The 27,406-nt window shown below is 40.8% G+C and overlaps 1 protein-coding gene across 2 annotated transcripts in view; it reads left to right on the forward strand.

Annotated features, from left to right (window-relative positions):
- Positions 1-27,406, forward strand: part of LOC109898656 (voltage-dependent calcium channel subunit alpha-2/delta-4-like) — an 84,162-nt gene that overhangs the window by 7,962 nt on the left and 48,794 nt on the right. Inside the window, exons 2-16 of one of the 2 annotated variants that reach the window (XM_031833178.1) lie at positions 2,362-2,443; positions 3,783-3,899; positions 4,149-4,208; positions 4,500-4,662; positions 4,858-4,989; positions 6,578-6,638; positions 10,539-10,689; positions 10,886-10,960; positions 14,754-14,843; positions 15,026-15,139; positions 15,504-15,716; positions 16,054-16,071; positions 16,363-16,440; positions 18,203-18,358; positions 23,020-23,106. In XM_031833178.1, coding sequence (XP_031689038.1) covers positions 2,362-2,443; positions 3,783-3,899; positions 4,149-4,208; positions 4,500-4,662; positions 4,858-4,989; positions 6,578-6,638; positions 10,539-10,689; positions 10,886-10,960; positions 14,754-14,843; positions 15,026-15,139; positions 15,504-15,716; positions 16,054-16,071; positions 16,363-16,440; positions 18,203-18,358; positions 23,020-23,106 — 1,597 coding nt within the window. The remainder of the gene's footprint in view (positions 1-2,361; positions 2,444-3,782; positions 3,900-4,148; positions 4,209-4,499; positions 4,663-4,857; positions 4,990-6,577; positions 6,639-10,538; positions 10,690-10,885; positions 10,961-14,753; positions 14,844-15,025; positions 15,140-15,503; positions 15,717-16,053; positions 16,072-16,362; positions 16,441-18,202; positions 18,359-23,019; positions 23,107-27,406) is intronic. The other variant, XM_031833179.1, reaches the window with a different exon arrangement.

Here is a 27,406-nt window from a genome sequence, read left to right on the forward strand (position 1 = left end):
TATTGTATATAACAATATCAATATATATATATATGTGTGTGTGTGTGAATAGTGTGTAAATAGTATTTTTTGTTGTCACTTGCTGTCTTTTCAATATAACTCTTTGTAATGTATGTGTATGTTTTATGTGGACCCCAGGAAGAGTAGCTGCCGCATGTGCAGTACCTAATGGGAATCCTAATGAACTTAACCTCTAAAGCCGCTCCTGTTCATCACTAAGCTTTATACTATACAGTAGGTAGGCCTTGACTCCAATTCCAATGGTACAGTACCTGCCATTGCACCCATGTCCTATACTTCTTTACCTTGTATTATCATTAACTGATGCTTTTGTGTGGTTTCCAATACAGGTTACCACTGAGGCCTGAATTGACGCGATAACGATAAATTATAACAATGTGCACCACAGTTTTTATTATTATCCTTTAAACTACTACTACTACTAGTTTGATGGTTGTAGCCATCAATTATCCCATTGACTATCACCCATTTTAGCAAACTTATTTCATTTCAAACTACACATTTCTCTAGTATAGGCTACTTTTGTAATGAAGGATATCTGCAAAATGCCTGCTATAAGTGATCGGCAATGATGGTGTTGATCATTTTCAGTTTGTCATCCCAGTTCTAGTATGCAGTTCATGGATAATATTCACTTACCTGTACAGTGGGTTCAGAAAGTATTCAGACCACTTCCCCTTTTCCACATTTTGTTACGTTACAGCCTTATTCTAAAATGGATGAGGATTTGTTATATTTAACCAATCTACACACAATATCCCATAATGACAAAGTGGAAACAGGTTTTTTGAAATTTGCAAATGCATTAAAAATAAAAACAGAAATACTTATTTATTTACATAAGTATTCAGACCCTTTGCTATGAGACTCGAAATTGAGCTCAGGTGCATCCTGTTTCCATTTATCATCCTTGAGACATTTTCTACAACTTCATTAGAGTCCAACTGTGGTAAATTCAATTGATTGGACATAATTTGGAAAGGCACACACCTGTCTACATAAGGTCCCACAGTTGACAGCGCATGTCAGAGCAAAAACCAAGCCATGATGTCGAAGGAATTGTCCGTAGAGCTCCGAGACAGGATTGTGTTGAGGCACAGATCTGCAGAAGGGTACCAAAAAATTTCTGCAGAATTGAAGGTCCCCAAGAACACAGTGTCCTCTATCATTCTTAAAAGGAAGAAGTTTGGATGGAGGGAAATATGAACAGAGCAAGGTACAGAGAGATCCTTGATGAAACCTGCTCCAGAGTGCTCAGGATCTCAGACTGGGGCGAAGATTCACCTTCCAACAGGACAACGACCCTAACCACACAGCCAAGACAACGCAGGAGTGGCTACGGGGCTTCTGAGTGTCCTTGAGTGGCCCAGCCAGAGCCCGGACTTCAACCCGATGGAACATCTCTGGAGAGACCTAAAAATAACTGTGCAGCGACGCTCCCCATCCAACCTGACAGCGCTTGAGAGGATCTGCAGAGAAGAATGGGACAAAGCTTCACACCCAAGAGTCATACCCAATAAGACTTGAGGCTGTAATCGCTGCCAAAGGTGCTGCCAAGGCACTGAGTAAAGCGTCTGAATGTAAATGTGATATTTCTGTTTTTTTATTTTGTTATACATTTGCAAACATTTCTAAAGATCTGTTTTTGCTTTGTCATTACAGGGTATTGTGTGTAGAATGATGAAGGGAAGAACAATTTATTCAATTTTAGAATAAGGCTGTAACGTAACAAAGTGTGGAAAAAGTCAAGGGGTCTGAATATTTTCCGAATTCAGTTCCATCCTGTTTAATGGAGTTCCGCATTGCATTATGGATTGCACATCATTATTGTAGTAGACTGAGCACTGTTTAATTTATGAGTGACAGTAATACAATGGCTTCTGTAGCATCCTTCATAAAGGTACATGGTACGATCAGATATTCCTATCTCAGGATGCTACACAACATCCAGACAAAAGAGCAACAAAGAGTTCTAAAGCAATCTCAGATGAGGTTATGAGGAGCAAATCAATAACGTCCCACAGCATTCTATTTAATTTCAGTACAACACCATTTTTCTGTCTGTCTGTTGATATACAGAGAGGTGCCTTAAAATCCCATCATGTGCTTAAAGGACACCTGGAACCATCTACTGTCTATTTGGATTAATAAACAATAAATTGTCATTACGGTGGTGATATTCATGGATTTTTTTGCACATGGATCCTGTCTGGGTTTTGAACGTCATGTAGACAGCAAGGCCAAAAAATCTTGGTGATTATATTCTGTCATAGACGGGATGATAGATTATCTAGTATCCCTCATCACCAATCTCTCTCTCTCGCTCTGTGTCTATTTCAGGGTCCAGTTTTGGGCTAATATCCTTTCAGTGCAACTACGCGAGACTACCACAAGATACTCTGGAGCTAACATTCTACAAAAGGTAAAATATGTGGCTTTTTGTTAGACAAACTACAATCACAATTTGCAACATAGTCTTTTCACCAAAAGAAAAACCACTCATTATTTCCCGTTTACATCTGAGATGCTCCATAGCGTTACACTGATGACCATCCGCCCCATTTGTTTACTTGTCTCACCACGTGTCTTAACCTCCTGTGGTGCCCCATATTCTCCTCTATCGCCACCTGCTACCCGTAATCTCATTATGTCCACCAAGTCAGTGAGTGTGATGTTGGTGCCAGAGCCAGGTGTTCACACTCTATCTAAAGGGCTTCCTCACCCTTTAGGTTGCATTGGTCAGATCAGGTCAGGGAGAGACTTGGCACAGTTAGTGGCCCCGGGCAGCAGACAGAGACACACAGACCACAGGGCAGCTAGGCTACTAACAGGATCAGGAACACTTTACCATAATGATCATCGGGATGTTATGTCCTGTACTTGTTTCATATAGTAATGTTCCAATCCTGTTTTAAGAATGTGTGTTTGTTTTCTTTGTCTCTACACTAATTATTCCATTACTATGACTACTATTTAATGGTATGCTGATGTAGTCTATGTTACATGTCTACCTCAATATCTGATATTCCTGACATAATGATGATCATTGTGGACTCATCCCACTGGGAAAAACCTGGTTGAATCAACATTGTTTTCACCCCCAAAACTCTGTGTGATGACATTGAATCAACGTGGGAAATTAATTGGATTTGCAAAAAGTAATCAACGTAATGGTATTTTGTATTTTTTTCCACCCAACTTTTAACCTAAATCCAATGTCCTTGTGACATATTTTGTTGATTTCACATTGAATTCACATTAGTTGACAACTCAACCAAATCTAAAAACTAGTCTGTGCCCAGTGTAATTGTGCCTGTGAATTGCCTGAGTAAAAACATCGGTATCCAGCATGGTTGAACTCTCTCCCCACCAGAGCTATTCACACAAGACTGCTCTATTAACCTCAGTATACACCGTAGGAAGCCTTCAGCCTTCAGTATATGGGTTGCTTGGATTAATTGGGATTAGTGAGTGACTTAATCGAGTAATTAAGACCTAAAATTAAACTAAATCCAGAGGACTCCACTGGCTTTGTTTGGACTCTGCTTATTTACAGGTATCTCAAATGGCTTGAACTAATGGCTCACACTTAACTTATCTCAATCAATCAGTTCTAAGAGAAAAAATTATACATGTAGTATGACAATAAAACATTAGCTTTATTTTATTTCCTGTATAAAAATGGAAAGCAGATGATCGAAGGTATTACATTTATCACAGTAGAAGGTGTTGTTGAATATCTCCTCCCGTGCTCTTTTCAGAAACTCAAAGATGTGGAATCCATTATTAAGATAGTGGACATCGATGGGAGAGATCAAGTGAGGGACTTTGCAGAGGACATGGAGAGAATGCTGGGGTCCAAGATGAAGTCAGTTAAGGTGAGTAGAGGTTAGAGGTCAGAGGTCTCTCTCAGACCAAGTGTTTTTTTTCTTACTTTTAACTAAGACAACCTAAAACACATTAGATGACCTTGCGGACCAGGTTTGGCCATCGGGCCACCAGTTGATGTCGCCTGCTACAGCGTACCATCTTTGAGTTACCACCAACAGAACTGTTACCGTGTGTGTTGTGGTTAGGCTGGCGATTTTAGAAACGTCTTTAAATAAATATCTTCATTTTCTCCTTAGAGGTTGGCTGAGTCTGCGGAGGATGCAGATTTGTACCACGACTTCAACAAAACGCTAGAGGTTTGTCATTCTATCTGTCTGTGGGAATATGAGATCTCAGATTTATCAAAGTACTGCTAATATGATTATCACAACCCTTTGCCACAGTACCACAATAGAGAAAATGAAATGCCTAACCATCATGCACATTTTGATGACCACAAAAACACACAATACCATGAGCAGAAGCCTTTTTCAGATAGAATATAGGCTGTACACTTCTAATGTTACTCAACTTTACAACAATTCTCCAATGATAGTTGATGAATATGAATCTAACTTTTCCACCGTTCCAATGCTGTCCTTCTCCAGTTTGACTACTATAACTCCATGCTGGTGAACACAGCAGATGAAGATGGTAACTTCATAGAGCTGGGTGGTGAGTTTCCTCTGGAGAAGAATAAGCATTTCAACAACCTGCCAGTCAACACACTGCAGAGTGACGTACAGGTTCCAACCAATGTCTACAACAAAGGTGTGTGTGATGAAGTTCAAACAATTGTTTTCAGGCCCTTGGGTCCAGATCCTAACTTATCTATGCATGAAATACATATTTCAAATCCAATGAGAGATTAGCATGACGATTGGGTTAGGTGTGGCTTAGTCATCATTTAAAGTGAAACAGGTGACAGTTACTATTTGCTGCTCTCTCTTTCTCCTCTGTGTAAAGATGCCTACATCCTCAATGGAATCTACTGGTCGGAGGCTCTGAATGACGTGTTCATGAACAACTTCCAGAAAGACCCCACCCTCACCTGGCAGTACTTTGGCAGCTCCTCGGGATTCTTCAGAATCTACCCTGGTAAAAGACCTGAGGAGACTGGTGGGAAGAGCTATAGAAGGACAGGCTCATTGTATTGGCTGGAATTGAATAATTGGAACGGTATCAAACATATGAAAGCCACGATTGACTCCGTTCCATTTATTCCATTCCAGGCATTACAATGAGCCTGTCCTTCTATAGCTCCTTCCACCAGCCTCCACTGTAAAGGGCGGCAGGTAACCTAGTGCTTAGAGCGTTGGTCCAGTAACCGAAAGGTTGCTAGATCAAATCCCTGAGCTGATAAGGTAAAAATCTGTTGTTTTGCCCCTGAATGAGGCAGTTAACTCACTGTTCCTAGGCTGTTATTGTAAATAAAAATGTGTTCATAACTGACATGCCTAGACACAAATAAATAAATAAAAGGACTAAGTAAAGAACTATCATGTTTGGAGCCCTCAGTCAGCTCCATACAACTGATAGCAACACAGAGTAGTGTATTGAAAAGTTTGGTCAATAAGGGATAATCAACGATGGGCTATGCCTTCTCTGGAAGATAATGCATGATGTGGAACGTGTGTTCCACGATTCCTTAGCGTCGTGGAACTAACCTTCCACGGAGTTGCGTAATTTTCCAGAGAATACATAAAGCCCTGAGTTGATTATTCCTTTCATACTATGGCTATAAATTAACATATTTGTTGCTAGAAATGTATTAATTTGCCAGTAGAAATTTGACAAGTTTACTAGCTAGCTAGATATCTACAGTAGTTGCTATGATAACCAAGAAAACAGACTTGCTAGCTTAGCTAACCAAACCATCATCCTATCTTGCTTTTTTGAAAATTAATTCTAATTCAACAATGCCAATAATGTTTTCATTTCGGGTTTTGCTTTCAAAAGCAGGACAAACATAGAACATGTAAGAATGAACTTCATAGTCAATCAGTTACACCATGCGTTATAGGGAAATAATGCACACTCTAGAATGCCCTTCAAGCCAATCAAAAATGAGTATTCAACAGCATAACAGAAAATATAGCACAGCAAAACAAAAAGCATACTATCAAAAAGAAACCATAGAATACCATCTGTTTTAAGATGTCAACTGTATTGGTTTTTACTCCCAATTGGTAGTTACAGTCTTGTCCCATGACTGCAACTCCCGTACGGACTCGGGAGAGGCAAAGGTCGAGAACTGTGCATCCTCCAAAACATGACCCTGCCAAGCCGCACTGCTTCTTGACACACTGGTCACTTAACCCAGGAAGCCAGCCGCACCAATGTGTTGGAGGAAACACCATACAACTGGAAACCGTGCCAGCATGCATGTGCCCGGGCTGCCACAGGAATTGCTAGAGCGCGATGGGACAGGGACATCCCACCCAGCCAAACCCTACCCTAACGACACTGGGACAATTGTGCACCACCTCATGGGTCACCTGGTCGCGGCCGGGTGACAGCCTGGGATCAAACCCGGGTCTGTAGTGACGCCTCATGCAGTGCCTTAGACCACTATGCCACTCGGGAGGCTGTAAGATGTCGACTTCAGTATAATGTTGTAGGATTTTAATGGATGCCATGCTGTTTACTCACTGTAGAGATGGTGTGACTGTATTTTTTTATACAGGTATCAAATGGACTCCAGATTCGAATGGTGTGGCTGCGTTTGACTGCAGGAACCGTAACTGGTAAGCTATTAGTAAATCTACTAGTAGCCTCTGGGTGGCATCGACCTTGACCAGAGCAAGACACTTCCTGGTATCAATGTGATAAGGGGAGGAGCTAGACACTAAGACATCAATCAATCAATCAAATGTATTTATAAAGCCCTTCTTACATCAGCTGATGTCACAAAGTGCTGTACAGAAACCCAGCCTAAAACCCCAAACAGCAAGCAATGCAGGTATAGAAGCACGGTGGCGAGGAAAAACTCCCTAGAAAGGCCAGAACCTACGAAGAAACCTAGAGAGGAACCAGGCTATGAGGGGTGGCCAGTCCTCTTCTGGCTGTGCCGGGTGGAGATTTTAACAGAACATGGCCAAGATGTTCAAATGTTCATAGATTTTATTTTTATTTTATTTCACCTTTATTTAACCAGGTAGGCTAGTTGAGAACAAGTTCTCATTTACAACTGCGACCTGGCCAAGATAAAGCATAGTAGTGTGAACAGACAACAACACAGAGTTACACATGGAGTAAGCAATAAACAAGTCAATAACACAGTAGAAAAAAAGAGTCTATATACATTGTGTAGGCGAATAATTACAATTACAATTACAATTAAAACACTGGAGTGATAAATGATCAGATGGTCATGTGCAGGTAGAGATATTGGTGTGCAAAAGAGCAGAAAAGTAAATCAATAAAAACAGTATGGGGATGAGGTAGGTAAATTGTGTGGGCTATTTACCGATGGACTATGTACAGCTGCAGCGATCGGTTAGCTGCTCAGATAGCAGATGTTTAAAGTTGGTGAGGGAGATAAAAGTCTCCAACTTCAGCGATTTTTGCAATTCGTTCCAGTCATAGGCAGCAGAGAACTGGAAGGAAAGGCGGCCAAATGAGGTGTTGGCTTTAGGGATGATCAGTGAGATACACCTGCTGGAGCGCGTGCTACGGGTGGGTGTTGCCATCGTGACCAGTGAACTGAGATAAGGCGGAGCTTTACCTAGCATGGACCTGTAGATGACCTGGAGCCAGTGGGTCTGGCGCCGAATATGTAGCGAGGGCCAGCCAACTAGAGCATACAGGTCGCAGTGGTGGGTGGTATAAGGTGCTTTAGTAACAAAACGGATGGCACTGTGATAAACTGCATCCAGTTTGCTGAGGAGAGTATTGGAAGCTATTTTGTAGATGACATCGCCGAAGTCGAGGATCGGTAGGATAGTCAGTTTTACTAGGGTAAGTTTGGCGGCGTGAGTGAAGGAGGCTTTGTTGCGGAATAGAAAGCCAACTCTAGATTTGATTTTAGATTGGAGATGTTTGATATGAGTCTGGAGAGTTTACAGTCTAGCCAGACACCCAGGTACTTATAGATGTCCACATATTCTAGGTCGGAACCATCCAGGGTGGTGATGCGGGTGCAGGCAGCAAACGGTTGAAAAGCATGCATTTGGTTTTACTAGCGTTTAAGAGCAGTTGGAGGCCACGGAAGGAGTGTTGTATGGCATAGAAGCTTGTTTGTAGGTTAGATAGCACAGTGTCCAAGGAAGGGCCAGAAGTATACAGAATGGTGTCGTCTGCGTAGAGGTGGATCAGGGGATCGCCCGCAGCAAGAGCAACATCATTGATATATACAGAGAAAAGAGTCGGCCCGAGAATTGAACCCTGTGGCACCCCCACAGAGACTGCCAGAGGACCAGACAACATGCCCTCCGATTTGACACACTGAACTCTATCTGCAAAGTAGTTGGTGAACCAGGCAAGGCAGTCATTAGAAAAACCGAGGCTACTGAGTCTGCCGATAAGAATATGGTGATTGACAGAGTTGAAAGCCTTGGCCAGGTCGATGAAGAGGGCTACACAGTACTGTCTTTTATCGATGGCGGTTATGATATCGTTTAGTACCTTGAGCGTGGCTGAGGTGTACCCGTGACCGGCTCGGAAACCAGATTGCACAGCAGAGATGGTACGGTGGATTTCGAGATGGTCAGTGATCTGTTTATTGACTTGGCTTTCGAAGACCTTAGATAGGCAGGGCAGGATGGATATAGGTTTGTAACAGTTTGGGTCCAGGGTGTCTCCCCCTTTGAAGAGGGGGATGACTGCGGCAGCTTTCCAATCCTTGGGGATCTCAGACGATATGAAAGAGAGGTTGAACAGGCTGGTAATAGGGGTTGCGACAATGGCGGCGGATAGTTTCAGAAATAGAGGGTCCCGATTGTCAAGCCCAGCTGATTTGTACGGGTCCAGGTTTTGCAGCTCTTTCAGATCACCTGCTATCTGGATTTGGGTAAAGGAGAAGCTGCGGAGGCTTGGGCGAGTAGCTGCAGGAGGGGGGCGGAGCTGTTGGCCGAGGTTGGAGTAGCCAGGAGGAAGGCATGGCCAGCCGTTGAGAAATGCTTGTTGAAGTTTTCGATAATCATGGATTTATCAGTGGTGACCGTGTTACCTAGCCTCAATGCAGTGGGCAACTGGGAGGAGGTGCTCTTGTTCTCCATGGACTTTACAGTGTCCCAGAACGTTTTGGAGTTAGAGCTACAGGATGCAAATTTCTGCTTGAAAAAGCTGGCCTGCGTGTATCGATGACCAGCAGGCTCAGATAATAATAATCGCAGTGGTTGTAGAGGGTGCAACAGGTCAGCACCTCAGGAGTAAATGTCAGTTGGCTTTTCATAGCCAATCATTCAGAGTATCTCTACCGCACCTGCTGCTCCTGCTGTCTCTAGAGAGTCATTAGGCCAGGTATTCCTGAGAGAGAGCGAGATTAAAGTCATGTGACCTCATATACCTTAAGACTGTATAGGCTTATGTGACATCTAAACGCAAGCTTTTATCTATTTTAGTTGTGTCAATTATTTTATTTTGGCTTTTTAAATTGAACCAAACTTCACTACAACATTCACCCTACTTTACTTTACTTATCCAGTGGTAAGAGAGTGTATAGTGCCATGGATATGTTGCTCTAATGTGGTAGGGCCTGTCCTAGGACTTGGCCATGTATTGCACGACACTTGGCCATGTATTGCACAACATGACACTTGAGCTGGCAGTTTAAAGAATGGGATGGAAACTGTGACCCTGCTCCAACAACAAGTACCATGATATAATTACTGAAAACTGAGAGTCAGGACCTTGATTTACTGTTTCATGCAGTCCAGTATGAGTCTCCTATCACTGTTGTTAGGCCGTGGGGTCTCCCTAGGCCAGAGGGAGGATATCCTCCTAACTGGCCAATCAGTAGCATTTCCAGCTTCCAGGAATTCAACAAGCCATGTTGATGAGCTTTAGGTAGTACATGAATGCCCTCCCTATCTCTCCACTCAGTTAGAGAGTATCCTGGGACCTGGGCTGCCCCTGACTTTCAGATTAGTGGCAAGGATAGCACCCAAGGCTCTGAACACAGCAACACAGGGAGACACAGACAGACAGGCCAGGACAGTCTGATCTGATCCCCTAGAAATACTTTAAGCTGCTCCTTAAGTGGTCCAACAGCTCAATACCCAGGTCAGTGGGGTTCACATGGATGACATATGTCCCTATTTATAAACATGTAGATATGAAAAATACCAAAAAGGTGTGTGTGTGCGCGCATTTGCATCTGTCTTGTTTTGAAACTAAGTTGATAGGGAGGGGCAGTGTGGTTGGGATGTTATACAGTGCCATATGCTGTAGGCCTACACCGCTTTTTTAAATTGAATGTGGATCGTTATGTCAAGGGGTTGTGAATTATATGGGGAACGTTTTTTCATGAAGCAGCATGAGAAAGTGAGAGAACCGTTGACTGGGGCCTCCATCCTATGGTCCTGCGTGCCCCGTGCTCTACTCTCTGGACCACACAAGCCTCAAGTACAGTAGAGGTAGAGAATCCTCACATAGGACGGTAACACTATGGTGTAACCCTATCTCTCTCTACCCCTGTCCCCCAGGTATATCCAGGCTGCCACCTCACCAAAGGACATTATTATCGTGGTGGACATCAGTGGCAGTATGAAGGGTCTGAAGATGACCATCGCCAAGCACACCATCAACACCATCCTGGACACACTGGGGGAGAACGACTTTGTCAACGTCATCGCTGTGAGTCAACCCTCCTCCTGCCACTAAGCACCAACGGAACAAGAAATCTCAAACTTAGGGTCTTGTAATTTCCATGTGTTGAAATTTGGTGTTCAGTTGACTAAGCCATTCCCAGTTACACTACTACACTGTTACATCACAACAGTGTCATACTGTTGACAGGACTACAGCCCTGCCTTGTCTTTTCTCTCCACAGTACACTGACTATGTGCGCTACGTAGAGCCATGCTTCAAAGGCACCCTGGTGCAGGCTGACTTGGACAACCGCGAGGTAAGTCCATTATCTTCTTCAGGTAATCTGTGGCCGCTAAGCCACGGAGCTCTTACCTCTCAGCAGGGCTCTAGCAACTCAAAGTGTTCTGTTATGACATTACACCCCTGTGGAGGTGGAGAGTGAAGGGCCACCTTGGCTGTCAGTCATGCTGCTAAGCTAGGTGCGGAGAAGTTGGCTCCACCTGTTGGCCTAGTTCCTATTTCATGTATTGGCCCAGTGTGGATCAGAGAGCAGGCCAGGTCAGCCGTCATTCACAATAGGAACAGTAGCTTAACTGTCTTGTTCAGGGGCAGAATGACAGATTTTTCTTTCTTTCTTTTCTTTCTTTCTTGTCAGCTCGGGGATTCGATCTTGCAACCTTTCGGTTATTAGTACAACACTCTAACCACTAGGCTACCTGCCGCCCCAATATAAAATGTAATGTATGCATAAAGTGTATTGATAAGTAAATCAATGTGATTTTAGCGCGCAAAATGTGTACGTAGACTACATGCATGTTTGTCAGGCAGTGCAATGTGTGAGAGATAACATCCTGAATACCAGGGCGTGTCAGGTAGTGCAATGTGTGAGAGATAACATCCTGAATACCAGGGCGTGTCAGGCAGTGCAATGTGTGAGAGATAACATCCTGAAAACCAGGGCGTGTCAGGTAGTGCAATGTGTGAGAGATAACATCCTGAATACCAGGGCATGTCAGGTAGTGCAATGTGTGAGAGATAACATCCTGAAAACCAGTGTGTGTCAGGTAGTGCAATGTGCGAGAGATAACATCCTGAAAACCAGGGCTTGTCAGGCATTGCAATGTGCGAGAGATAATATCCTGAAAACCAGGGCTTGGGACCTCATCATTTAATTCTGAAAATGTTTAGCTTGTTACGTTCCACTGTTCCAAACAAGGAAAATAAAGTTCTGAACTGGTTCGATACCCCCCCCAAAAAATGGTTTATGTCATTCCTTTCTGTTCCTTTTCATACCTTAATTTACCAATCAGTGTGGGTTGAGAAGCTTGCTATGGAGCGGGCAAGCTATTTACATGCCTTAGCCAGACAAGTGTAAGGCGCAAGGTGCGATAAAAAATGTGCAGGTGGGGAGAGAGTGTTGAAACGCTGGGCATCTTGTTGTTATGACCTGTTGTCTGAATTAGGCCCACATAATTATATCGACAGAGGGGAGAGAGTGTTGAAACGCTGGGCATCTTGTTGATAACAACAGACCTGTTGTCTGAATTAGGCCCACATAATTATACCGACAGAGGGGAGAGAGTGTTGAAACGCTGGGCATCTTGTTGTTATGACCTGCCTTGTCTGAATTAGGCCCACATAATTATACCGACAGAGGAGAGAGAGTGTTGAAACGCTGGGCATCTTGTTGTTATGACCTGCCTTGTCTGAATTAGGCCCACATAATTATACCGACAGAGGAGAGAGAGTGTTGAAACGCTGGGCATCTTGTTGTTATGACCTGCCTTGTCTGAATTAGGCCCACATAATTATACCGACAGAGGTGCGGCTTCTATGAAGGAACTTTGATTGTCTTTGAACTTCAGACAGTGAAATGTGATAACTGTAGTATCCTTAACTACACTCTTAGAAAAAAATATGCTCTCTTGAACCTAAAAGGGTTCATTGGCTGTCCCCATCGGAGAACCCTTTGAAGAACCCTTTTTGGTTCCAGGTAGAACCCTTTTGGTACCAGATTTAACACTTTTGGGTTCCAAGTAGAACCCTTTCCACAGAGGGCTCTACATGGAACCAAAAAGGGTTCTCCTATGGCAACAACTGAAGAACCCTTTTGGAACTCTTTTTTCTAGCATTGAAAACACTCTCTCCCTGATTTCTGAATCACGCGTGTAACTTCAGTAGCTACAGTAGACTATGCTTCGGGGAGGAGGGGCAGATACCCTACACATGCACACACACTGGCAAAGATTTTCAGCTGTCAGGCAGACACTGGATTAGGTTTCTGAGTGAGGGCTTTGCATTCACACTTTGTTGCATTTTTTTGTGCGAATGGGAAAAAATGGCCAAAACATAAATGAACGTTATAAACCAGTTTCAATGCTTTAAAAAATAACGGTTTTGATCTGGAACAGTATAGATCACTCACAGACACAGGCAGAGGCAAGCATACTGGCCGATAAACCTTGCACTGGGTGATTTATGAGCAGAGCTACTAATGTTTTCCTGTTTGGTTTTATCCACCTGGCATCTGCTCCTACAGTATATCCTACAACCAGATCCTCTCACAAACATTCTGTATGCCTCTGGCACCATGATGGGTATAACCTCAGGAATGAGGTTCACACTCTGCTTACTCTGAGGACCTAGATTACTCTCTTTTGTTAAGGTAATTAATGCCTGTGTAGTTGCCAGGTGTGTTAAGTAAACAAACCTGGAACATTACACACTTGTTTTGCATTATAGTTTTCAATCAATCAAATACCATTGGAATAGTGTGTTTAATACAATTGTCACAAAGAGCTTTATAGCCAGCAACCAGGTCAGTGGCCATGAAAACTCTCTTGGTATTCAGTCAACTGGACTGGTGTATTAGACCTTACACTGTCATGTCCTGTGCTAGGCTGTGCTGTGCTGCATTTCTGTACTTAAAAAAAAATCACCTTTATTTAACCAGGTAGGCCAGTTGAGAACAAGTTCTCATTTACAACTGCGACCTGGCCAAGATAAAGCAAAGTAGTGCGACAAAAACAACAGAGTTACACATAAACGTAAAGTCAATAACACAATAAAAAAATATATTTATAGTGTGTGCAAATGTAGAAGAGTAGGGAGGTAAGGCAATAAATAGACCATAGTGTAACGGCGTTCGTCTGTAGAAAGAGGAGCGGACCAAAATGGAGCGTGGTGGTTACTCATGTTCTTTAATTAAATTGAACAAACGAACAATACAAAACAACAAACAGACCGTAAAAACCTATACAGCCTATCTGGTGAAAACAAACAGAGACAGGAACAATCACCCACGAAATACTCAAAGAATATGGCTGCCTAAATATGGTTCCCAATCAGAGACAACGATAATCACCTGACTCTGATTGAGAACCGCCTCAGGCAGCCATAGACTATGCTAGACACCCCACAAAACCCCAAGACAAAAACGCACCACAATAACCCGTGTCACACCCTGGCCTGACCAAATAAATGAAGACAAACATAATATACTTCAACCAGGGCGTGACACATAGAGGCAAAATAATTACAATTTAGCATTAACCTGGAGTGATAGATGTGCAGATGAGGATGTGCAAGTAGAGATACTGGGGTGCAAAAGAGCAAGAGGGTGATCACATTGTTTTCTCACCGGTAAAAAACCTCTCCCTCAATTCATTTCAATGTTCAATTTGGCATGGGAAGCATATGTTTACATTGCCAAAGCAAGTGAAATAGATAATAAACAAAAGTTAAATAAACAATTCAAAAATGTACAGTAAATATTACACTCACAAAAGTTCAAAAAGAATAAAGACAAATGTCATATTATGTGCAAATAGTTAAAGTACAAAAGGGAAAATAAATAAACATAAATATGGGTTGTATTTACAATGGTGTTTGTTCTTCACTGGTTGCCCTTTTCCCCTCGCTCTCCCTCCCTCCCTCTCTCTCTCTCTCTCTCTCTCTCTCTCTCTCTCTCTCTCTCTCTCTCTCTCTCTCTCTCTCTCTCTCGCTCTCTCTCTCTCACTCCCTCTCTCTCTCTCCCTCTCTCTCTCCCTCTCTCTCTCTCTCTCTCGCTTTCTCTCTCTCTCTCCCTCTCTCTCTCTCCCTCTCTCTAGCATTTTAAGGTGCTAGTGGATGAGCTTCACGTGAAGGGAGAGGGAAAAGTTGCAAAGGCCATGAAAGAATCCTTCAAAATCCTGAATGAGGTTTGCTTCCAACACACACACACACACACACACACACATGCACACACACACACACACACACACACACACACACACACACACACACACACACACACACACACACACACACACACACACGTATACTTCCACACACTTGCTGTTGGCCCAGTCTCAGTTCTTCACTGTGTGGTGCTTCCTCCCAGGCTGCGACCAAGGGCCAGGGCAGCCTATGTAACCAGGCCATCATGCTGATCACAGATGGAGCCATGGAGGATTTCAAAGACGTGTTTGAAGAGTTCAACTGGCCTGATCGCAGGGTACTGTAGGGTATATCCAATATTTTCTCCATGTGAATAACTACATACACACTTGACCTACAGTAATACCTATTTACGGTACATTAAAATAAAATGTAATAAAATTGAATTGGTCCCATACACATATTTAGCAGATGTTATTGCCGGTGCAGCGAAATGCTTGTGTTCCTCGCTCCAACAGTGCAGTAATATCTGACAATACACGTAAATTATTCTGTTATTCTATTTTCTATTCCCCTACTTTCCCTGAACAGCAATGTATTTTGAGGACATCACTTTAACAGCCTTACCAGTTTAATATGTTCAGTATTTACTTAATGAACTGACTGAATTGGATATCAGTCTCCTATACGGTCTCTTTCAGGTGCGCCTCTTCACTTACCTTATTGGCAGAGAGATGACCTTTGCGGACAACACCAAGTGGATCGCCTGCAACAACAAGGGTTACTACACACACATCTCCACTCTGGCTGACGTGCAGGAGAATGTCATGGAGTACCTTCACGTCCTGAGCCGACCAATGGTCATCAATCACAATCATGACATCATCTGGACCGAGGCTTACATGGACACTGTGGTGAGTACAGCAGCTATACTTACCCAGTGGGCTTTGCCGAATAACTGCAGTACATTCTGCCTTTTCTTCCAGGATCCAAATCTCCACTTTCTTTGGCTTCAAAGGCAACGTGTTGCTGTTGCATTTAACCACATTTGTCATCTCACACTGCCCTGTTTGAAAGTCAACTGTCTACTGTAGTATCATGGTGTGCTGTCAGTTACATTAGTTCATTCATTCTGTGTGTCTGTGTAGTTTATGACTCCTCCCTGTATTTGTCTTTTGTCCTGCTACTGTGCTCATTCTCTCATCTCACCTCACCTCTATCACCGGACCTGACCCTCACTCACTCTGACAGCTACCCAATACGAAGGAGGTAAAAAGAGACTGTGGGAAATACATCTTGTCTGATAGGGAAGCCCTTTTAGTGTAGTCCTCTTCTGTTTAGGCCTTGTGGTAATAGTGAACGCTGTCTCCCAAGCTTTCGATTGGCTATCACCAGTTGCAGTTGTATGGCACCCTCTAGCGTAACGGGTCTTAATTGCAGGTATAGAAGTTAACAAGTAGGAGTAGTACCAGAACCAACAGCGTTTTGATTTGGTTTAGGATAAACAAAACGTTATTTCTGATGCATAAATATGTACTAATGCTGCAATTATTCCTCCAGCTCTTCGCCACAAAGGCTCAAAGTTTACTTCTCATGACCACAGTGGCAATGCCTGTCTTCAGCAAGAAGAAAGAGACGGTCAGTGGACTAAAAGCCTTTGTTAGATTTAAATGTATATTTGAAATAGGAATGGTGGTAATCAAAGTAATCAAAGTAACAGTTAGAAGTTATAATTGTAGTTGTCCCTCTGAGGCACCAGACTATTCTTCCCCAATAGCCTGTTACAACTGTAGTAATCTAGAGCTATAAAAGGTATGTGAGGTACAGTACCTGTCAAAGGTTTGGACACACCTACTCGTTCAGGGTTTTTCTTTATTTTTTATATTTTCTACATTGTATAATAATAGTGAAGTCATCAAAACTATGAAATAACACATATGGAATCATGTAGTAACCAAAAAAGTGTTTAACAAATCAAAATATATGATATATTTCAGATTCTTCAAAGTAGCCACAGATTTCCACCAGTCTAATGTTCATTTCTAGTGTTTCTTGGCCCAAGCAAGTCTCTTCTTCTTATTGGTGTCCTTTAGTAGTGGTTTCTTTGCAGAAATTTGACCATGAAGACCTGATTCACACAGTCTCCTCTGAACAGTTGATGTTGAGATGTGTCTGTAACTTGTGAAGCATTTATTTGGGCTGCAATTTCTGAGGCTGGTAACTCTAATGAACTTAACCTCGCAGCAGAGGTAACTCTGGGTCTTCCTTTCCTGTGGCGGTCCTCATGAGAGCCAGTTTCATCATAGCGCTTGATGGTTTTTGCGACTGCACTTGAAGAAACTTTCAAAGTTCTGGAAATGTTCCGCATTGACTCACCTTCATGTCTTAAAGTAATGGACTGTCGTTTCTCTTTGCTTATTTGAGCTGTTCTTGCAATAATATGAACTTGGTATTTTACCAAATAGAGCTTTGCACACTCTTGGCATTCTCTCAACCAGCTTCATGAGGTAGTCACCAGGAATGCATTTCATTTCAATTAAATTGTATTTGAACAAATTCAATTAACAGGTATGTCTTGTTAAAAGTTCATTTGTGGAATTCCTTTATTTCTTAATGTGTTTGAGCCATTCAGTTGTGTTGTAACAAGGTAGTGGGGGTGTACAGAAGATAGCCCTATTTGGTAAAATACCAAGTCCATATTATTGTAAGAACAGCTCAAATAAGCAAAGAGAAACGACAGTCCATTACTTTAAGACATGAAGATGAGTCAATGCGGAACATTTCCAGAACTTTTAAAGTTTCTTCAAGTGCAGTCGCAAAAACCATCAAGGCTATGATGAAACTGGCTCTCATGAGGACTGCCACAGGAAAGGAAGACCCAGAGTTACCTCTGCTGCGAGGTTAAGTTCATTAGAGTTACCAGCCTCAGAAATTGCAGCCCAAATAAATGCTTCACAAGTAACAGACACATCTCAACATCAACTGTTCAGAGGAGACTGTGTGAATCAGGCCTTCATGGTCAAATTTCTGCAAAGAAACCACTACTAAAGGACACCAATAAGAAGAAGAGACTTGCTTGGGCCAAGAAACACTAGTCTGTGGCTACTTTGAAGAATCTGAAATATATCATATATTTTGATTTGTTAAACACTTTTTTGGTTGCTACATGATTCCATGTGTGTTATTTCATCGTTTTGATGTCTTCCCTATTGTTCTACAATGTAAAAATAAAGAAAAACCCTTGCATGAGTATGTATCCATACTTTTGACTGGTGCTGTATATTTGAACCTGGTCAAGGAGTTCACTGTGTGCACAGTGCATCTGTGTTGCAGTGACATGTTACTGTAGTTGTTGTGCCATTAGAAGTCTTATAAACCCTCCTCTCCCCTTCTCCTCCAGCTGAGCCATGGGATCCTGCTGGGGGTGGTGGGTTCTGACATCCCCCTGTTGGAGGTAATGAAGCTGGCTCCCAGATATAGGCTGGGCCCCCATGGTTACGCTTTCCTCATCACCAACAACGGGTACATCCTGGCACACCCTGACCTACGACCTCTGGTGAGTCCAACTGCTGTAGAGCTTACGCTTGCTTCCGACTATAGTCACTAGTAGGGTTGCATTATTCCGGGAACTTTCAATAAATTCTGTGGTTTTCCCGAAATCCCAGTTGGTGGATTCCCGGAATCTGGAGGGAATAAGCAGGAATTCCGTAATCCTCCAACCAGGATTTATGGAAAACTAGGGAATTTATTGAAAGTTCCCAAAATGTTGCAACCCTCGTCACTACTAATACTACTACAGTCCCTATTTATAATACTATAGTTAAGACTGCAGTCACCAGTACTACTACCACAGTAAAAACTACTACTAATACTACTACTACTCTGACCTGGTTTCATATACTTTTAGTGTTTGTTTTAGGCTGCCTGGACAATTCATTCAACTAATAAACAATAATTATCACACTTCTACACTGTTGCTTTATTTCCATTTTTATTTATAGAGTAAATAATATAGATTTGATGTTGTAGAATTCTGAGACAAAAACAGAAAATACAAAAACAGTGGAATAAGATCAATCACAACGAAAGACACATCACTGAGCAGTGTAAGGCGAGAGAAGCAACTCTGCAACATCCTAAAACATATAGGGATCAGACGCAATCACTTGAACACACACTTCAAACATGTAACCTTATCAGAAGCACATATAGGATGTTTGTAATAAGTTGAGGACAGTTGAGGACTTGTGAGGCATCTGTTTCTCAAACTAGACATTCTAATGCACTCTTGCTCAGTTGTGCACTGGGGCCTCCCTCTCCTCTTTCTATTCTGGTTAGAGCCAGTTTGCGCTGTTCTTTGAAGGGAGTAGTACACAGCGTTGTACGAGATCTTCAGTTTCTTGGCAATTTCTCGCATGGACTAGCCTGATGAGTTTCAGAAGAAAGTGCTTTGTTTCTGGTCATTTTAAGCATGTAATAGAACCCACAAATGCTGATGCTCCAGATACTCAACTAGTCTAAAGAAGGCCAGATGTATTGCTTCTTTAATCAGAACAACAGTTTTCAGCTGTGATAACATAATTGCAAAAGGGTTTTCTAATGATCAATTAGCCTTTAAAAAATTTGTACAACTTGGATTAGTTAACACAACGTGACATTGGAACACAGGAGTGATGGTTGCTGATAATGGGCCTCTGTACGCCTATGTAGATATTCCATTAAAATCAGCCACTTCCAGCTACAATAGTCATTTACAACATTCACAATGTCTACACTGTATTTCTGATCAATTTCATGTTATTTTAATGGACAAAAAATTTGCTTTTCTTTCAAAAACAAGGACTTTTCTAAGTGACCCCAAACTTTTGAATGGTAGTGTATACACCCACAATTCTAGGTTTACAGAGCAGCTCTGCAGTGGCTCTGGTACTCTGACACAGGTTGAGCTGGACTAGATGATGATTACTACCAATAGTGGAACTCAGCACCCAGATTAGCCCCAAAGCAAGTCGCACATTCCTGGAAGTTATTATTCTCAGTTAGTGCATGTTGTGGCAAATAAGCACATATATTTCTATGAGGGCCAGAGTCACCTAAGAAATAAAAAACACAATAGCCATAAAAACACAATATGCCTTGCACCACCGCCCCAAATCACAGTACATAAGAACAGAAGATTGTACAATAAAGGGAACGCTGAGTGTAGCAGATCAACAGGGAACGCTGAGTGTAGCAGATCAACAGGGAACACTGAGTGTAGCAGATCAACAGGGAACGCTGAGTGTAGCAGATCAACAGGGAACGCTGAGTGTAGCAGATCAACAGGGGACGCTGAGTGTAGCAGATCAACAGGGAACGCTGAGTGTAGCAGATCAACAGGGAACGCTGAGTGTAGCAGATCAACAGGGAACGCTGAGTGTAGCAGATCAACAGGGAACGCTGAGTGTAGCAGATCAACAGGGAACGCTGAGTGTAGCAGATCAACAGGGAACGCTGAGTGTAGCAGATCAACAGATCGTTTAGTAAGGTGTAGGACAGCTGCCAGAAGTTTAAGTCTCATCAATCCCATGAGAAGGTAGCTGTTCATTTCCAGAGTTAGGAGGAAAATAATGATAAGAATCAGACAGAAACATGTTTTCCCTGCAGCAATATGCCACAAATAACAGGCAGTTAGATCAAGCTCCTATTGGACAGTCATCATGTTGAGATGGTGTGAGATGTAGGAAGAGCATGCAGTATTGTGGGCTTAGGATGTTGGAGGGTGGTGCAAGGCACATTGTGTTTTTAAATTCTTTGTTCTTGTCAGTGACCACACTCAAACAGTCAGTGGCCACGCTCAAACAGTCCAAAGCGTCTAACCTAAAGACCATCTCAATGATCAATTTGCAGATTTTGTGTGGTGTCACTGATTGGTTATTGAACAGAGCATGAATAATTTCATTAAATGGTTAAAGAGTCTCAGATGACAGCCTCATGCTCAACACCTAGAGCAACACAGTGGAGGGTTGTATTCATTAGTGTACACCGTAGACAAAATGTTTTGCAACAGATAATGAAAACAAGCCTTTCATATTTGGCAACTTCAGCTTGTCCCTCCCAGGCAACCATAAAATGTGATCCTGGGTGACAAGGTATTTTCTGTTTTATTGAACCTTTATTTTGACAGGGGGTCATGCTGAGACCAAGGTCTCTTTCACAGATGTGCCCTGTATACACTTGAATACACATCAAATACACATCAAAATACACATCAATTACTCTTCGATATATATTTATACACATCAATTACACTTCAATGTGAAATCTCAATAATAGTAGAGAGAATGATTTATTTCAGCATTTATTTGTTTCACCACATTCCCAGTGGGTCAGAAGTTTACATGCACTCAATTAGTATTTGGTAGCATTGCCTTTAAATAGTTTAACTTGGGTCAAACGTTTCGGGTAGCCTTCCACAAGCTTTCCACAATGAGTTGGGTGAATTTTGACCCATTCCTCCTGACAGAGCTGGTGTAACTGAGTCAGGTTTGTTGGCCTTCTTGCTCGCACACACTTTTTTCAGTTCTGCCCACAAATGTTCTATAGGATTGAGGTCAGGGTTTTGTGATGGCCATTCTAATAACTTGACTTTGTTGTCCTTAAGCCATTTTGCCACAACTTTGGAAGTATGCTTGGGGTCATTGTCCATTGGGAAGACCCATTTGTTAGCAAGCTTTAACTTCTTGACTGATGTCTTGAGATGTTGCTTCAATATATCCACATAATTTTCCCTCCTCATGATGCCATCTATTTTGTGAAGTGCACCAGTCCCTTCTGCCGCAAAGCACCCCCACAACATGATGCTGCCACCCCTGTGCTTCACGGTTGGGATGGTGTTCTTCGGCTTGCAAGCCTCCCCCTTTTTCCTCCAAATATAACGATGGACATTATGGCCAAACAGTTCTATTTTTGTTTCATCAGACCAGAGGACATTTCTCCAAAAAGTACGATCTTTGTCCCCATGTGCAGTTGCAATCCGTAGTCTGGCTTTTTTATGGCGGTTTTGGAGCAGTGGCTTCTTCCTTGCTGAGCGGCCTTTCAGGTTATGTCGATATAGGACTTGTTTTACTGTGGAAATAGATACTTTTGTAGCTGTTTCCTCCAGCATCTTCACAAGGTCCTTTGATGTTGTTCGGGGATTGACTTGCACTTTGTGCATCAAAGTGCGTTCATCTCTAGGAGACGAACGCGTCTCCTTCCTGAGCGGTATGACGGCTGCGTGGTCCCATGGTGTTTATACTTGCGTACTATTGTGTGTGCAGATGAACGTGGTACCTTCAGGCATTTGGAAATTACTCCCAATGATGAACCAGACTGAGGTCTTGGCTGATTTATTTTGAGGCACTGAGTTTGAAGGTAGGCCTTGAAATACATCCACAGGTATACCTCCAATTGACTCTCATGATGTCAATTAGCCTATCAGAAGCTTCTAAAGCCATGACATAATTTTCTGGAATTTGCCAAGCTATTTAAAGGCACAGTCAACTTAGTGTATGTAAACTTCTGACCCAGTGGAATTGTGATACAGTGAAATATAAGTTAAATAACCTGTCTGTAAACAATTGTTGGAAAAAGTACTTGTGTCAGGCACGAAGTAGATGTCCTAACCAACTTGCCAAAACTATAGTCACAAGAAATTTGTGAAGTGGTTGAAAAACAAGTCTTAATGACTCCAACCTAAGTCTGTGTAAACTTATGACTTCAACAGTACACATGAATACTCACATCAATATAAAAAAGCAAAACACAATCATAGAAACCAAACATGTTATGTGGTCAATAATAAGCCTAATGTTCCTTTTGGAGCCAGTTGCCATGGAGATGGAGCCTTTGAAGTCAGGATACCATGTCATGGAGATGTCCATCAAACACAGTTGTCCTAAGTGATTGGCTCAGCCTAGAGAATAAACACATATTACAGACAGCAGACAGACGGACAGACAGACAGACAGACAGACAGACAGACAGACAGACAGACAGACAGACAGACAGACAGACAGACAGACAGACAGACAGACAGACAGACAGACAGACAGACAGACAGACAGACAGACAGACAGACAGACAGACAGACAGACAGACAGACAGACAGACAGACAGACAGACAGACAGACTGTCCTCTTCCTGATTCTTTTCACCCATGTCATCTTCCTCATCTTCTCCTCTCCTGTCCCACAGTACAAAGAAGGTAAGACGCTGAAGCCCAAGCCTAACTACAACAGTGTGGACCTGGCTGAGGTGGAGTGGGAGGACATAGACGAGATAGTGAGTGGTATATATATTAACAGTAATATTAATACATAGATGAGATGGTGAGTCGTATATTAGTAATATTAATACATAGATGAGACAGTAAATAGTATAGTAGCAACAGTAATATTAATACATAGAGGAGACAGTGGGTTGTATACAGTAGTAGTAACAGTAGTAACAGTAATATTAATACATAGAGGAGACAGTGGGTTGTATACAGTAGTAGTAACAGTAGTAACAGTAATATTAATACATAGAGGAGACAGTGGGTTGTATACAGTAGTAGTAACAGTAATATTAATACATAGAGGAGACAGTGGGTTGTATACAGTAGTAGTAACAGTAATATTAATACATAGATGAGACAGTAAATAGTATAGTAGCAACAGTAATATTAATACATAGATGAGATAGTGGGTTGTTTACAGTAGTAGTAACAGTAATATTAATACATAGATGAGATAGTGGGTTGTTTACAGTAGTAGTAACAGTAATATTAATACATAGAGGAGACAGTGGGTTGTATACAGTAGTAGTAACAGTAATATTAATACATAGAGGAGACAGTGGGTTGTATACAGTAGTAGTAACAGTAATATTAATACATAGATGAGATAGTGGGTTGTATACAGTAGTAGTAACAGTAATATTAATACATAGATGAGACAGTAAATAGTATAGTAGCAACAGTAATATTAATACATATATGAGATAGTGGGTTGTTTACAGTAGTAGTAACAGTAATATTAATACATAGATGAGATAGTGGGTTGTTTACAGTAGTAGTAACAGTAATATTAATACATAGAGGAGACAGTGGGTTGTATACAGTAGTAGTAACAGTAATATTAATACATAGAGGAGACAGTGGGTTGTATACAGTAGTAGTAACAGTAATATTAATACATAGATGAGATAGTGGGTTGTATACAGTAGTAGTAACAGTAATATTAATACATAGATGAGACAGTAAATAGTATAGTAGCAACAGTAATATTAATACATATATGAGATAGTGGGTTGTTTACAGTAGTAGTAACAGTAATATTAATACATAGATGAGATAGTGGGTTGTTTACAGTAGTAGTAACAGTAATATTAATACATAGAGGAGACAGTGGGTTGTATACAGTAGTAGTAACAGTAATATTAATACATAGAGGAGACAGTGGGTTGTATACAGTAGTAGTAACAGTAGTAACAGTAATATTAATACATAGAGGAGACAGTGGGTTGTATACAGTAGTAGTAACAGTAGTAACAGTAATATTAATACATAGAGGAGACAGTGGGTTGTATACAGTAGTAGTAACAGTAATATTAATACATAGAGGAGACAGTGGGTTGTATACAGTAGTAGTAACAGTAATATTAATACATAGATGAGACAGTAAATAGTATAGTAGCAACAGTAATATTAATACATAGATGAGATAGTGGGTTGTTTACAGTAGTAGTAACAGTAATATTAATACATAGATGAGATAGTGGGTTGTTTACAGTAGTAGTAACAGTAATATTAATACATAGAGGAGACAGTGGGTTGTATACAGTAGTAGTAACAGTAATATTAATACATAGAGGAGACAGTGGGTTGTATACAGTAATAGTAACAGTAATATTAATACATAGATGAGATAGTGGGTTGTATACAGTAGTAGTAACAGTAATATTAATACATAGATGAGACAGTAAATAGTATAGTAGCAACAGTAATATTAATACATATATGAGATAGTGGGTTGTTTACAGTAGTAGTAACAGTAATATTAATACATAGATGAGATAGTGGGTTGTTTACAGTAGTAGTAACAGTAATATTAATACATAGAGGAGACAGTGGGTTGTATACAGTAGTAGTAACAGTAATATTAATACATAGAGGAGACAGTGGGTTGTATACAGTAGTAGTAACAGTAATATTAATACATAGATGAGATAGTGGGTTGTATACAGTAGTAGTAACAGTAATATTAATACATAGATGAGACAGTAAATAGTATAGTAGCAACAGTAATATTAATACATATATGAGATAGTGGGTTGTTTACAGTAGTAGTAACAGTAATATTAATACATAGATGAGATAGTGGGTTGTTTACAGTAGTAGTAACAGTAATATTAATACATAGAGGAGACAGTGGGTTGTATACAGTAGTAGTAACAGTAATATTAATACATAGAGGAGACAGTGGGTTGTATACAGTAGTAGTAACAGTAATATTAATACATAGATGAGATAGTGGGTTGTATACAGTAGTAGCAACAGTAATATTAATACATAGAGGAGACAGTGGGTTGTATACAGTAGTAGTAACAGTAATATTAATACATAGATGAGATAGTGGGTTGTATACAGTAGTAGTAACAGTAATATTAATACATAGATGAGACAGTAAATAGTATAGTAGCAACAGTAATATTAATACATAGATGAGACAGTGGGTTGTATACAGTAGTAGTAACAGTAATATTAATACATAGAGGAGACAGTGGGTTGTATACAGTAGTAGTAACAGTAATATTAATACATAGATGAGACAGTAAATAGTATAGTAGCAACAGTAATATTAATACATAGATGAGATAGTGGGTTGTTTACAGTAGTAGTAACAGTAATATTAATACATAGAGGAGACAGTGGGTTGTATACAGTAGTAGTAACAGTAATATTAATACATAGAGGAGACAGTGGGTTGTATACAGTAGTAGTAACAGTAATATTAATACATAGATGAGATAGTGGGTTGTATACAGTAGTAGTAACAGTAATATGAATACATAGAGGAGACAGTGGGTTGTATACAGTAGTTGTAACAGTAATATTAATACATAGATGAGATAGTGGGTTGTTTACAGTAGTAGTAACAGTAATATTAATACATAGAGGAGACAGTGGGTTGTATACAGTAGTAGTAACAGTAATATTAATACATAGAGGAGACAGTGGGTTGTATACAGTAGTAGTAACAGTAATATTAATACATAGAGGAGACAGTGGGTTGTATACAGTAGTAGTAACAGTAATATTAATACATAGAGGAGACAGTGGGTTGTATACAGTAGTTGTAACAGTAATATTAATACATAGATGAGATAGTGGGTTGTTTACAGTAGTAGTAACAGTAATATTAATACATAGAGGAGACAGTGGGTTGTATACAGTAGTAGTAACAGTAATATTAATAAATAGAGGAGACAGTGGGTTGTATACAGTAGTAGTAACAGTAATATTAATACATAGAGGAGACAGTGGGTTGTATACAGTAGTAGTAACAGTAATATTAATACATAGAGGAGACAGTGGGTTGTATACAGTAGTAGTAACAGTAATATTAATACATAGAGGAGACAGTGGGTTGTATACAGTAGTTGTAACAGTAATATTAATACATAGAGGAGACAGTGGGTTGTATACAGTAGTAGTAACAGTAATATTAATACATAGAGGAGACAGTGGGTTGTATACAGTAGTAGTAACAGTAATATTAATACATAGAGGAGACAGTGGGTTGTATACAGTAGTAGTAACAGTAATATTAATACATAGATGAGGTAGTATAGTAGTAATATTAATACATAGATGAGACAGTGGGTTGTATAGTATTAATATATAGGTCTTTTACAGCACTTTACAATGGAAAAAAGTGAGCCCGGATATAAAGTCAGGAAGAAAACTCTGAATACACATGTACAGTCAGTGGACTTAGTGGTTTGACGGATGGTTTCAAAATGCTGTTGAGGGCCCCCCCAAAATGGACATTTTCCAACAGACATTACCAGCTATGATTATTGCACATATACTGTACATACCATATCACATATACCACCGACAACACACAATGTCTTCAATAGAGCTTGCCAGCTTGTAATCCAAATAAAAAAAATTATCCTACTGGTTCATTCAGCTATTCCTATGGGGGAAATGAATGGGGGTTTTGGATAAAAGGCGAAAATAAGGTCTGAGGTTAACACAAGCTTAGGAGATCTTATACATGTTGTTCGATGAGATAATATCAGTCAGTTAACATGACCTTTATGAATTATGAAGCCTTTATGTGCTTATTTTGATTACATAACTGCTTAAATCAGAAAAAGTGATGTTAGCTGCTGAAGATTATCTCAGAACAAAACATAGAAGATTTCCTAAGCCTTTGTTTATCGCAGACCTTATTGTCGCCGTTTATCTAAAAACCCTCCAAAAATCCCATTCATTTCCCCATAGGCTTTGCCCAACGAGCCATGGCAAAGTTATTGCCTTCCAAAAGACGCCATTACTATTTCTCGCAATACAGTAGAACTCCTTTCTAGG

This window comes from Oncorhynchus kisutch, linkage group LG10, assembly GCF_002021735.2.
Source record: "Oncorhynchus kisutch isolate 150728-3 linkage group LG10, Okis_V2, whole genome shotgun sequence".
In the NCBI taxonomy this organism is placed as follows: Eukaryota; Metazoa; Chordata; class Actinopteri; order Salmoniformes; family Salmonidae; genus Oncorhynchus; species Oncorhynchus kisutch.